General features: G+C 46.6%; 1 protein-coding gene across 1 annotated transcript in view; it reads left to right on the forward strand.

Moving 5' to 3' along the window:
• LOC142243821 (neural-cadherin-like) overlaps nt 1–12,934 on the forward strand; it is a 135,538-nt gene that overhangs the window by 107,256 nt on the left and 15,348 nt on the right. Inside the window, exons 25-29 of the mRNA XM_075316025.1 lie at nt 874–1,001; nt 1,712–1,836; nt 6,602–6,725; nt 6,852–7,032; nt 7,111–7,274. Coding sequence (XP_075172140.1) covers nt 874–1,001; nt 1,712–1,836; nt 6,602–6,725; nt 6,852–7,032; nt 7,111–7,274 — 722 coding nt within the window. The remainder of the gene's footprint in view (nt 1–873; nt 1,002–1,711; nt 1,837–6,601; nt 6,726–6,851; nt 7,033–7,110; nt 7,275–12,934) is intronic.

The raw sequence follows: 12,934 nt of genomic DNA on the forward strand, positions 1-12,934 counted from the left end.
AGAATTCTGGTGGTTTGAGGGGTTGAATAATAAATGACCCTCTGAATAAACTTTTCACAATTTAAAAAAAAAAAAAAAAAAAGAAATAACATTCTTTTTTGCTGCAGTGCATTTCACACTTCCAGGCTGATCTACAGTCCAAATGTCACAATGCCAAGTTAATTCCGAATGTGTAAACCTGCTAAATCTGCAGGGGGTTGAATACTACTTGTAGGCACTGTATTTCGCTAGTAGAAGGACCATAACTTACACCAGTAAAAGAATTGTACCTTACGCCAGTTAAAGAACTGGAACTTACATCAGTAAAAGAACCATAACCTACACCAGTAGAAGACCGTGATCTATCCCAGTACAATAACTGTAACCAACACCAGTAAAACTGTAACCTATGCCAGTAGAAGAACCATAACTTATGCCAGATGAAAAACCGTAAACTATGCCAGTAGACGAAACCTAATCAGCACCAATAGAAGCCCATGACTAGCTCTAGTGGAATCTGAATTTCATCTACAGAAGGAACCCAAAGACTGAACACCAACAGTTAAATATTGAAGACATAACATACTCCTCAAAGCAGCTTTCGAGTGAGCGAGCCCATTTCCCAGAATTGGGTAATTATTGAGGGAATTTGTTTATCATAATATTTAGTAATTGTATGCAACTGATTAGTCGATTGGAACTGTGAAACTTGTCAAATGTGATTTGATCACTTTCAATTTCTGTACCACCTTTCATTTATCCATTCTTTTCCCATCTCCCTGTTCCTGTAAAATAAAAATAACCTGTTGCGAGCCACCACTGAGTCGCCTCTATTGCACTGTTGCATTATTCATACCTTTTTTACACAAGTTTGCATTTGTTTATTTCATACAGAGCTTCAAAATGGATCCCCTTCCTTGTCTATTAACCACGGCTCTGGATCTCTCCTCGTGAAGTTTAACAAGAAGTGGAATGTGTCAGATCGCCAGTGGCATAACATAAAGATCCTGAGTAATGGAAAGGTATAAAAAAAAACGTGTGCATCACTTTATTATATTCACAGCTTGTCTTTTATACCAAGACACAAATTTTGTTATATTGGACAAATTATAGAGATGAGGATTTGAGGATTTGAGGATTTGGTTGAACTTTGGAATTAGGAAACCAACTTCATTTGTCAAATTCCAAGTTATTTACTCAATGTTTTATGAAAGTACTGCGTTTTTCATGGATCCATTACAATTAATTGAGGAAATTGTATTTGGCCTTTTTGTTATTTCTTAAGTTGTTTGTGTAAAAAATGGATGCCACGTAAATGAAAAAAAACTAACAACTTTTTGCCAACGTATTGCTGCTGGATCCGTTCTAGCAAATGATTACTGGATATGTGAACTCAGCCTTATAGAGTCGATGACCAGGCTGCAGCTTCACTGTATGTGTAATATGGCAGACAAAGGTAACAAGATCTTAAAATGGAAAGGCTTTACTTCAAGTGCTGTATATGAGCAATGCAAAGTATTTATTTTTCAGAGAAGGTATACTATGTATTTTATAGATAAAAATGGGCACAAATGTTACATGCCCAGTATTGAATCAATAGTATGAACAGTAAAATAGATTATGAAAGTCCTCCGCAGTCTGTTCTATGAGCAATAGATAGTATAGTCTGGGATATAGCTGGTGATTCTTTATATGTTGGTGATTTAATCGTTGGCTTTTTGTATTGTGTTAGAAAGTGAAGATGATCCTCGATCACTGTTCAGATGAAGTATCTGTGACTGGAGTTGATGACCTTCCTGGAATACCTGGGGATCGCTCCTGGTGTGAAGTTTCTGGAGAGACACCCGGAAAAAAGAGGTGGTTATAAATAACATGGCCCTCTTACTAAAGTAGGTATTTTCATAGTATTGAGTCAGATAAACTTCCCGTAGTGATACAATTCTAGGTACGTGAAAATAATGGACAACGTTCTGCATCACCAGTGGCAAAACCAGGAAAACCTGAGCAGACACTGTGGGGGCCCACTGAGCGTGGGGCCCATGGTGATAAAAGTAGAGTGGTCTAGGCAGCAGGCCCACGGTAACTCTGTAGTTCTGTCATGGAGCGAGTTTTAGTGCTGAGTCTAAAGGGGGCTTTACACGCTACGACATCGCTAATGCGAACTCGTTGGGGTCACAGAATTGGTGACGCACATACGGCCTCATTAGCGATGCTGTTGCGTGTGACACCTATGAGCGATTTTGCATCGTTGCAAAAACGTGCAAAATCGCTCATCGGTGACATGGGGTCCATTTTCAAAAATCGTTACTGCAGCAGTAATGAGGTTGTTCCTCGTTCCTGCGGCAGCACACATCGCTCCGTGTGACACCCAGGAAAGAGGAACCTCTCCTTACCTGCCTCCCGGCCGCTATGCGGAAGGAAGGAGGTGGGCGGGATGTTACGTCCCGCTCATCTCCGCCCCTCCGCTTCTATTGCGCGGCGGTTCAGTGACGCAGCTGTGACGTCGCTGTGACACTGAACGAACCGCCCCCCTTAGAAAGGAGGCGGTTCGCCGGTCACAGCGACGTCGCCGGGCAGGTAAGTAGTGTGACGGGTCTGGGCGATGTTGTGCGGCACGGGCAGCGATTTGCCCGTGTCGCGCAACAGATGGGGGCGGGTACCCACACTAGCGATATCGGGACCGATATCGCAGTGTGTAAAGTAGCCTTTAGGCAATGTTCACACACCGCATTTCTCCATTTTTCTGTAGATGTTTGATATTTCAACAACAGAAAGTTTAGTATCTGTATACCCGGAATTGTAAGTGTTCCGCATAATCCCTACTACAATACTGTGGGATATATTAGCCATATTTCTGGCAGAAAGAAAGCATCAAAATTTGGAGCAAGCCAAAAGAAAACTGTTTTAAGAAAAAAAATTACTCGACGCTTCGCACTTTTCTACTTTGCTCTATAATCTATCCAAGAAAGTATTGTAGGAATCTAGGCCTACCAGCTCTCAGCTGCCATAGATTTTAATTTGTGGTATATCAACAGCCCAAGATGCAGCATATGTATCTGTTTGTCACATCCGTCTCTAGTGGGCTTCTGTATAACGCGGGTAATCATGTTTTAAAGGGTAGCTAAATGTTTAACTATATATATATATATATATATATATATATATATATATATATATATATATAAAGAGGGAGAGAGAGAGAGAGGGAGAGAGAGCAAGAGAGATATACTGTAATACAGTATATCTCGAGAACTAAGTATTGAACATGTCACCAATTTTCTAAGTAAATATACTTCTAAAGGTGCTATTGTCATTAATTTCTTATCAGATGTCTATAACAAACCATCCAATCCACACAGGGAAAGAAATCAAACCACACAGTGGCAAAGTTTGGGCACCCCTGGTCAAAATTACTGTTATTGTGAACAGTTAAGCAAGTTGAAGATGAAATTATGTCTAAAAAGGCATATAGTTAAAGATGACAAATTTATTTTGTATTTTAGGAATTAGCTTTTATGTTTTAAAAATTACAAAAAGGAAAATGGGCTGATGCAAAAGTTTGGGCATCTTTGGAGATTTGCATGCTTAGATAACTTGACAAAGGTTTCAGACCTTAATTAGAGTAGGGTTATGGCTTGTTCACTATCATCATCATTAGGAAAGGTCAGGTGATGCAAATTTCACAGCTTTATAAAAACCCAGCATCATCTAATCTTGTTCCAAAATACAGCATGCATGGGTTCTTCTAAGCAGCTGCCTAGCACTCTGAAAATAAAAATGGTGGAAGTCCATAAAGCAGGAGAAGACTATAAGAAGATAGCAAAGCATTTCCAAGGTGCGATTTCCTCAGTGGGCTGCTGCTCTATTTTATTCAGTTGCAGACCGAACCGAGGTGTCCCAATCCTTGGTATAGGTCCTGGAGCGCCTGCCTAACCAGCCCGTCACCATTGATGTTCCCATGATTCCACAGGACGAATCACATGCAACTACTTACTAGTCTCAGTATGGCAGATTGTGTACAAGGACCCAGAAACGGGCATACTCCAGTTCCTTGTCTGGATCGCCCTTGCCTTCCACATCCTCCAGGTTGGCCTTGGTATCCTTCTCTTCTCTTAACTCTCATGTAGGGTCTGACCTAGGTTCCGAGTCAGACTCCGATTTTGACCTGGATCAGACCTCCAAACTTAAGGACATGGTTGACAGCATGATATCTGCTGTTAATCACACTTTCAAGGTCAAAAAAGACGAGCTTCGTCTTCCAGGGCACTCAGTCCCCTTCAAAAAAGGTGAAACGCCCTCCTCGAGTTTTTCCAATTATGAGGTGTTTGATGGAATATTCTCTAAGCAATATGAGGACCCAGAAAAGAGTTTGCATACTAAGAAGCGCCTGGATATTTTATATCCTTTTGGACCCGACTAACTCAACAAATGACCTGAGTCTCCAGCTGTGGAGTTCCCAGTCTCCTGACTATCCACCAATACCATCCTATCTCTGCCAGATAAGGCCTACCTCAAGGATCCTACCGATAGGCACATTGAAGTTCTATCCAAGTCCACCTTTGAGGCTGCAGGTGCCTCCCTTTGCACCACCTTCGCTTCCACGTGGGTAGCTAAGTCGGTCTCCGCCTGGGCAAAATTCCTTCAGCATGGCATTCTATCCGTGGCCTCGTCCGACAAGCTTGCTGATCTCGAAGACCAAATAGCCCACACCAGGAAGTAATTACTTGCGTTGTCCTTATATGCCGCCGGTTGTTTTGCTCTTGCCACCAGCAACATTGTAGCTATCAGTAGAATTTTATGGCTTAATGGCTGGAACGCAGATATGGCATCCAAGAAGTTTCCCTGTGGCCTTCCTTTCTAGTAGTCTTAGCCCTCTGGTACTTTGCTTGATGAACTTATCTCAGACTTCATGAGCGGTAAGAGTACATCTGTTCCCCAGCCCATCCCAAGCATCCTCCCCACCAAAAGACCCCCTCTCCGGTTTTGCTCCTTTGAGAAGATCTCATCCCCTGGGACCTCCTCCCAAAGAGACCAATTCCCAGGCCATCAGACAAGAAGAAAGACGTCTTTTAAGCCTATGCCTTCCTAGCATCTATGGGCCATCGAGCCACGTCACTACGGTCCAGGTCTAACAGATTCTTTTCTGCATGATAATTTGCCTCCACCTGGGTGTCCACTTATGGTGGGTGGCCGCCTTCCTCTCTTCCAGAATGTGTGGCTCTCCATAGTTGAATACGCCTGGGTCACTGGTTATAGAATAGAATTTTTTCTCTTCCCTATCAGCGCTGTTTTGAATCCCATCTCTAAGGCTCAGATCCCAGGTTCCTGGACTCTATCAGGCCATCGCTTACCTCCTTCAGGCAGGCGTCATCATATCCATCTCAAGAGCGTTCAAGTTTCTGTTCCAACCTTTTTATGGTCCCAAAGAAGGATTGCTCTTTCCATGCAGTCTTGGACCTCAAGCTCTTAAACCAGCAAGTTTTTCTCCTTCATAGAATTGAGTCCCTCAGCTTGGTAATTGCCAGTATAGGATAAAAGGAATTCTTCTGTTCAGTGGACATTTAAGATGCCTAACGCCACATTCCAATTTGTGCCATTCAACAGAGGTTTCTTTGCTTTGCAGTCCAAGATTCCCACTACCAATTCACTTCTCTTCTCTTTGGTCTACCCGCAGCATCCAAAGTGTTCACAAAGGTCAAAGTGGCCATCATGGCATTTGTTCACCCCAAGGGGATAGCTGTCATTCCCTTTCCCGACGACTTCCTGATAAAATCTCCATCCTACTCAGACTGTTACAAGAGACTTCTGATCACTCTTGACACTCTTGCCCACCTGGGCTGGATGGTCAACACAGCGAAGTTCCTGGTCCAGCACCTAGTATTCCTAGGCATGCTAATCAACACCTCTTGCGCCAGGATTTATTTTCCGGAAGTTCTTCTTTTTGGGATTCACTTTCTTAGGCATCCGTCACCCTGCTCCTTTCAGCTCTACATGAGTATTCTAGCAAGATGGTTGCTGTACTGGAGGAAAATCACAAGGTCATAAAGGGGTTATATTGTTTAGTTGCTCTATAAACTTATTACCCTTCCATAGGATTTGTGATAACTTGCGGCTTTCTGAGGATCCAATCTCAACAATCTCCAACAATTTTGGGCTATCCTTGGTTTCCTATGGCAGTGCTACATATTAAAATTAGTGGTGCGCATGTTTGCCCTATTCTTAAGATTTGTGGGAATCTTAACTATCAGATTTAGACATATCATTGGTGCAGCCTGTGCAACTGCAAAAGGACCCAAGAGGTAAGGGGGGTCCATTATTACCTCCAAAGCAGGAGGAATTGTCCATTTTGATGAGGTATTGGACTGAAAAGAGCCCCTATATTGTTATTGCACAGGGGCCATTTTCTGTGTGTGTCTGCCAGTGATCAGATATATAGGTGATATGTATCCTATGGATAGGTGATAGCTTTTTAAAACTTGGCACACTGTTTTAAAACTGGCTTGTGAAAGCCTTCCTTAGTGGCTTCTCTCCAGTGCATAGTCGATGACATTTTGCACCTTCCATCAAGTATATACTGTATATCATTGAATGTTTTATCGTTTTTGTCTTCTGGTCTATCTAGGTTCCTTAATGTTTATCAGCCTCTACAACTTGGCGGAGTAAAACTCTTTCCAGCCGGTGTTCATCCTTCCTTACGTTTTAAAGCTTTTACTGGTTGTATCAGGAACCTGCAGGTTGATAGCAAGGTAAGATGAAGTAGACAGTCGAGGGTAGGCTAGCAATCAGGTCCTTGAGTCATCAGCGTATCTGCAGTATGTTTCTTGGATATTTGCATTGTATTGTATAGAATTTCAATGTGTCTTTTTCCTAAGGTCTACGACTTGCAGCAGCCTGTGGATTCAGTGAATAGCGCTGCAGGCGGCTCTACAATGGATGATCAGTGCAGTATTACTGGATCGCCCCCTTGTGGAGGTCATGGGTTCTGCATAAGTGAATGGAGCTCAGCAAAATGCGACTGTAATCCAGGATTTTTTGGAGAACACTGTGACTTAGGTAAGGAAATTATGCACATAAACGTAATAATATTCTGTCATAATGCAGAATATTCCTGATTTTATGTCCTCATTACAGCTTTGCAGGAATGGAGCTTTGAAAGGGGAAGTTGGGCCCATTTTGTGTTACCTCATCCTCTCAGCCCTCACACTACTCACATACAACTCCTGGTTCGTACACGAATGGTTTCCTCTACTATTCTTCATCTGGTGTCAAACGACAAATCTTTCCTGCGGTTGGAGGTGAGCGTCATGGGTCTCTCAGATCTGGGTGTCATTTCCTGGTAGTCCTGCACCATTAAGAGGTGAAAATAGACAAATGAATCTACTCAAAAGTGTGATATGTATCAGTTCAACAGATTTATAAAAACTGGTGCAAAGGAAATGTGGAGTAGTTTCCACTTACAACTAAAAGGGCGTCTTAGAAATTACATTTTGCAGTTTCAGATTTGTCTCTTTTGTGGCTGTCTCTCCCCATTATATAGGCTGGATGTGAGATTTGTGTGTATCCAGGGTGCACCTGTTGTCATTAGCTCACATACCAACACAGGATTTATCCTGCATGTATGTAACGCTAGCCACTACCTTACGGGATCACATGGGCGGAAGGGTAACCAGGAGAGCTGGTGTCTGGTAACAGGAAGTCACGTATAACCATAAGGGTTAAACAGAGGTGTTGCGGGCGGGGGCCAGACCGTAGCTAAGGGGCTGCTCGGGGATGCTCGGATTCGGGGCTTTACTGTGGCTCGAGTGGGGACCGGACCCGGGCTCGAGCAGCGGTCCGCCGCCCACAAGTGAAAATGGGGTTATTTACAAGGGAATTTGTCTATGACGCCACAAATGGCTTGCGGTGATAAGATGGTGGCACCGCTGCCTCTGGGGACCGTGCCCAGGACTGATGGAGCGGGGAAGCAAGGTGGGATCCCCTCCACGGGTAGGGAAGTTGTAGTCCCGGGGCCCAGTTGGGAGTTCTGGTGGTGGCAGGGATTGCAGGGAATAGTACACTCACAGCTCGGTTGTCCTGGTGCTGGATGAGGCTGTATTGATGTGGAGGGTCAGTAAACACTGATGTGGTGAGTTCAATAAACACAGTCTTTTGTAAACCAAATTGCTGGTAACTGGTGCCCTCGGCTGCTGTGAGGACGGGCCCCTCACCCAGGGGTGTAATACGGGTGCTCTTCTCCTGCCTGAGGTCTGTGTCTGCTCCGTGCACAGGTCCGGACCGGGTCCCGACAGTCGGCATCGGGAGGGCCACTACCCTGTCCCGGTCCACTTCGGGTCCCCACAAGCGGCTGGCCTATTCTTGAGGCCCTTACTGCCCCTCTTCCCAAGCTCCATACCGGAGCTCCTTCCAGACTCTACGCTTCCTGCAGACTGACTGCTCACTGCAAACTGGAAACTCCCTATATAGTTTCCTCCCAGACACTTCAGACCTCTCAGCTCCGCCCACTGGTGTTGTGTGTCACTGTGTTGAAAACTCCCCAAGGGAGAGTGAGATCTGCACCAAGAAGATGGATGCAAACCTCTGTGACACCCTGGTTTTGCCAGGGCGGCACAGAGGCGTAGTCAGGTCACAATCCGAGGGTCAAAATACAAGAAGAGCGCATAGTAAATAAAGGGAGTAAGCAGAGATGTGGTCAAGTAACGGTCCGGGTCAAAGGCAGGAGATTACAACAGGAATAGGGAGAAGTCCAATAACAGTCGGGGGTCAGAATACCAAGATCAGAACAAATACAGACACACAAGCTACAGCAGAACCAGATAGTATAACTGGCAGAGTGCTGGTGGAGCATGCTCAGTAAAGAAGCCTGAGCAATTACCTGGAAGGTGGAACAGCTGAGTAACCAGCACCTCCCAGAACCAAATTGGACTCCTGTGTAGTAACCAAGCTGCCAGTTCAGTATCAACAACAGCACCACAGAACATCTCCAAAGGCAAGATGCTCTGCACAAAGGAATAGACACTGCCAGATATGTACGCGACACAGAGCATTTCCAAGTCTGTGAGATGCTCTGCACAGAATCGTGACAATGTATTTCTGGTTCATGTGCTTTCCTCCCTATCTGCAGCATGTTTCCTCTGCCCTTACTGAAACTGTAGCTACTTTCACCTTTCTCCACTCTTGAGACCTATGTACAAATTCTTCCCTGCTGCTATCTCTAACACTGAGAAGTCTTCTGAATGAACAGGCGCTGTGATAGATTTGTAATTTTTGTAAAAGCAAACGACTTCCAGACACCTGCAGCAACTAAATGGTAAAACATTTTTAACGAAGACTATTTAGAAAGTTACAAAGGTGTACATAGCCTTTAAGACCTGTTGCAATAAGTGGCCATCATGGATTGGACTTATTTTTATTGCGTATCATCCCATAAATGTTTGATGTGGATTAAGATTTGGAGAATCTGGAGGATAAGTCATCAACTCAAATTCTTTGCTATGTTCCTCCAACCATTCCGGAATATTTTTTTCCAGGATGACAGGGCCATTATCCTGCTAAAAGAGTCTGCTATTATTTGGGAATACCATTGAAAGATTGTACTGTGCAGCAATGTTTAGCTAGATGGTATGTGTTTGTAGAGTGTCACAGGGTGATAGTCATGGGTGAGGGATTGACTCGTAACACTCTGGCGCGCTACATGAAATACCTGGTCCTGTCTGAGTGTGTGGACTTTGGCCATGTGGGCTGGCAATCCTTGCAGGTCACAAACTGCTTCTGGTGTTGGCAGCCAAGACCGGATGATGACTCATGCACACAAGGAGACCAACAGTTCCCTTTACCACAACTCTTTACTGGATGATTATCATTCACAATTTCACGTTCCAGATAGCGGACACATATCGTCCATCATGGAACAGTTTTACTTAGCATTAACAGACACAGTTTCACTTCCCTCGGGCTTGCGTCCTATCCAACTGTGCCGTTGAGTCCCAATCCAGCGTTACAGCACACCGTGATGGGCCCCCTTCTTTCAAGCAGTCTCACTTCCAGTCTCTTTAGGGGTTCCATGATGACTAGAGTCAAGGTTTGCACACCTGAATGTGTAAACAGGAAAGCACTTGGTTGGTTGACTACTTTCACATGCCAGTTGAGGTTAACCTGGTACCTTGAAGGTTAAAAGGCCTGGCCACTAGAGTCCTGCACCTAAAGAAGTCAGCTGGTACCTTGATGATTTAATGGGCCTGATTGTTAGGTTTCTGTCCTCCGGCGCCAATCATCTAGGGCCACTCGTTTCAAGGATTGGTCTCTAGTTACACCACTGTTCACACCCTGTGTGTCCGGCCACACTTAAAGGCCCCTTTACACACTGAGACTTTCTAGCGATCCGACCAGCTATCTTGAACTGGCCGGGATCGCTGGAAAGTCTCTAACAGTCGCTGGTGAACTGTCAAACAAGCAGATCTGCCCAACGACGCAGCAGCGATACGGGCCTGCAGAACGACCTCGATGGAAAGGGAACGCTAGCATGCCTATGGGCTGGGTCGCTAACTATGTCGTTGTAACAGTGTCAAACACACCGATACATGCTGCGCAGCGGGAAACAAAGGACCAAAGAATGGTCCTGAACGACTTGTAGCAATCAGCGACCTCACGGCGGGGGCCAAGTCGCTGATGCGTGTCACACACTGCAATGTCGCTGGGGAGGTCGCTATTACATCACAAAACCGGTGACGTTACAGCGATATCACTAGCGATGTTGCAGTGTGTAAAGGGGCCTTAAGAATCACGCTATCTTGCCTTCTGTCTCCTTTATTCCATTGCCACAAACCACCCGCTGTGTGCCGCCCCGTGCTCGGCTGCAACCGAGCCGCTTAGGTCCAGACCTTCAGTGGGTGGCTCGAGGGTCTCCGGACCCAGGGGTCCTGCGGTCACTCCGACCAAAAAGGGGTTGGCGGTTTGGGGATGTAGGTGTTCGGCCGGAGCCGTGTTTTAAGTTCGTGACGCCACCCACGGGATGTGGTGAAGGTGGACACCACCGCTGCAGTTACGGGGCACCCGGGGGAGATGGTATGCAGCAAGTTGTTAACCCCTCCATGGGCAGGAATGGTGGCCCCGGGAGCCGTTGGGGGTGTTTTGGCGGTGCAGGGAGATGAGCGGCCGGAGGGCACTGGTGTACTCACTATTAGAATGAAACACTCGAGTCTCTGGTAAACCAAGATGATGGTGGTCGGTGCCCACAGCCGGCTGCAGTCAGGTTCCCCCACCCGGTTGGTGGTCTCTGCCTTTCTCCTGCACCTGTTTGAGTTGTTGGACTACTTGCGCTTGCAGTGTCAGGAGTCCGCTCCCCGGCTTGTGGATGTCGGAAGAGCCCGTTTGCCCGCAGACGCTGGTCCGTGGGATCTCTGAGCCTTGGCGGTGGCTTTCTATATCCCTCATTGGGCTGTTGTCTTCTATGAGGGACTTTGGGTGGGAAAGGACCTAAAGTCCAGACCACAATCAGTTAATTAACTCAGTCCAGTAGTTTCTAAACCTCGTTTCAGGGTCTGAGTACCCCCTCTTGTGCTCCGGTTTCCGAGTCGGTTCCCCGGGTCGGTACCGGCGGGCCACTACCCTGTCCCGGTCCACCATGGTTCCACCGAGCCGTCTTCCCGGCTCCTGCAGACAGAGGCCTCCGTATACCTCCTAGCCAAAGGTCCCCGGGCTCCAACCCTGGCACCTGTCAATCTGTCACAGGCCTGACCTACAGGCCTGACCTCCTCCACTCCACTCTCAAACTCTCCGACTAAACTGCACTGTTTCCTGCCTCAGGCTCTCTGAACTCCTTGGTGGGCGTGTCCAACCACCTGGCTCCGCCCCCCTGGTGTGTCTATCCAGCCCTGAGGGAGGTGACTAGGGTGATATGTGGTTGGATGGTGTTACCTAGTGAGGGGACTGGTGTTGTGTGGGACTCTATCTGTGACTACCTGGCTTGTCCAGGGCGTCACACTCCCCCTTGGTTAACCACAGGCCGTCTGCGGGCTGTCCGACCACAACCGGTTTATTTTTGCTTTAACTGAAAAAGAGAAAATAACATATTACAAGTATAATAACATATTTACATTATATGAAAGCTTATGTTCTTCCCTTGCGGGAGGCAGTTTACTTTAATGTTGCAAACATTTTTATTAACCGGGAACGGGACGGGAAAAGGGTCCTTTCCATTTTGCCCACCCAAGCAAACCTAAACCTTGATGCTGCCTCTAAAAACAGGTCAGCACCCCTTTTCCCCAGTCCAGGAATCGGGTTCGGGTGTTGCCCACACGGGCCGGGTAATAAGTTCCTTACCCGGCAGTCTCTCAGAGGCCCCACTTCCAGGGGATCCCTGACCCGGAGGGTAATCACCGGTCTGCATGGTGACGGGACCTCGGCCTACAACATCCCGCAGGCCCTTCCTTTAACCAGCCTCTCCGGAGACTGCAGGACAATGAAAAGGTGGTCCAGGAATTATTTACAAGGCCCAAGAATGTTTTTGGGTGGCCTGTAAGTTCTCGGCCTTGTCTCTATGTGAATGGGGGTTAAACTGAAACGGGGAGTCAACAAAGTCCCAACGGGGATGGGCAGTATGGTAGCCGGGAACCGCTACCTCTCAATATTTTTCTTCATCCTCGGGACTGTATGGCGGGGGAGGGGAATGGGTGTGCCTGCGGCTCACCCTCCTCTTCACATCGAGGGCGAACCATCCCCTCTCCCTGCAATGCCGGGTATAGGTAACAAGCTCACCGGGTTCCAGGTCTCGGTCTGGGTGACCCATTGGAAGATGGGGTAAACGTCCTGCCGGGACACGAAGATCTCTGCGTCCAGGTCCGGTTCGAAGATGAATCCCCATCCACGTTGGGGGTCGAAGTGCCAGACCTGGCCTTTGTGCATCAGGCCCCGTACCAGATAGGTGGCGCTGTGGAGGTTGTCCTTCTCACGGATGATC

This window comes from Anomaloglossus baeobatrachus, chromosome 6 (genome assembly GCF_048569485.1).
Source record: "Anomaloglossus baeobatrachus isolate aAnoBae1 chromosome 6, aAnoBae1.hap1, whole genome shotgun sequence".
In the NCBI taxonomy this organism is placed as follows: Eukaryota; Metazoa; Chordata; class Amphibia; order Anura; family Aromobatidae; genus Anomaloglossus; species Anomaloglossus baeobatrachus.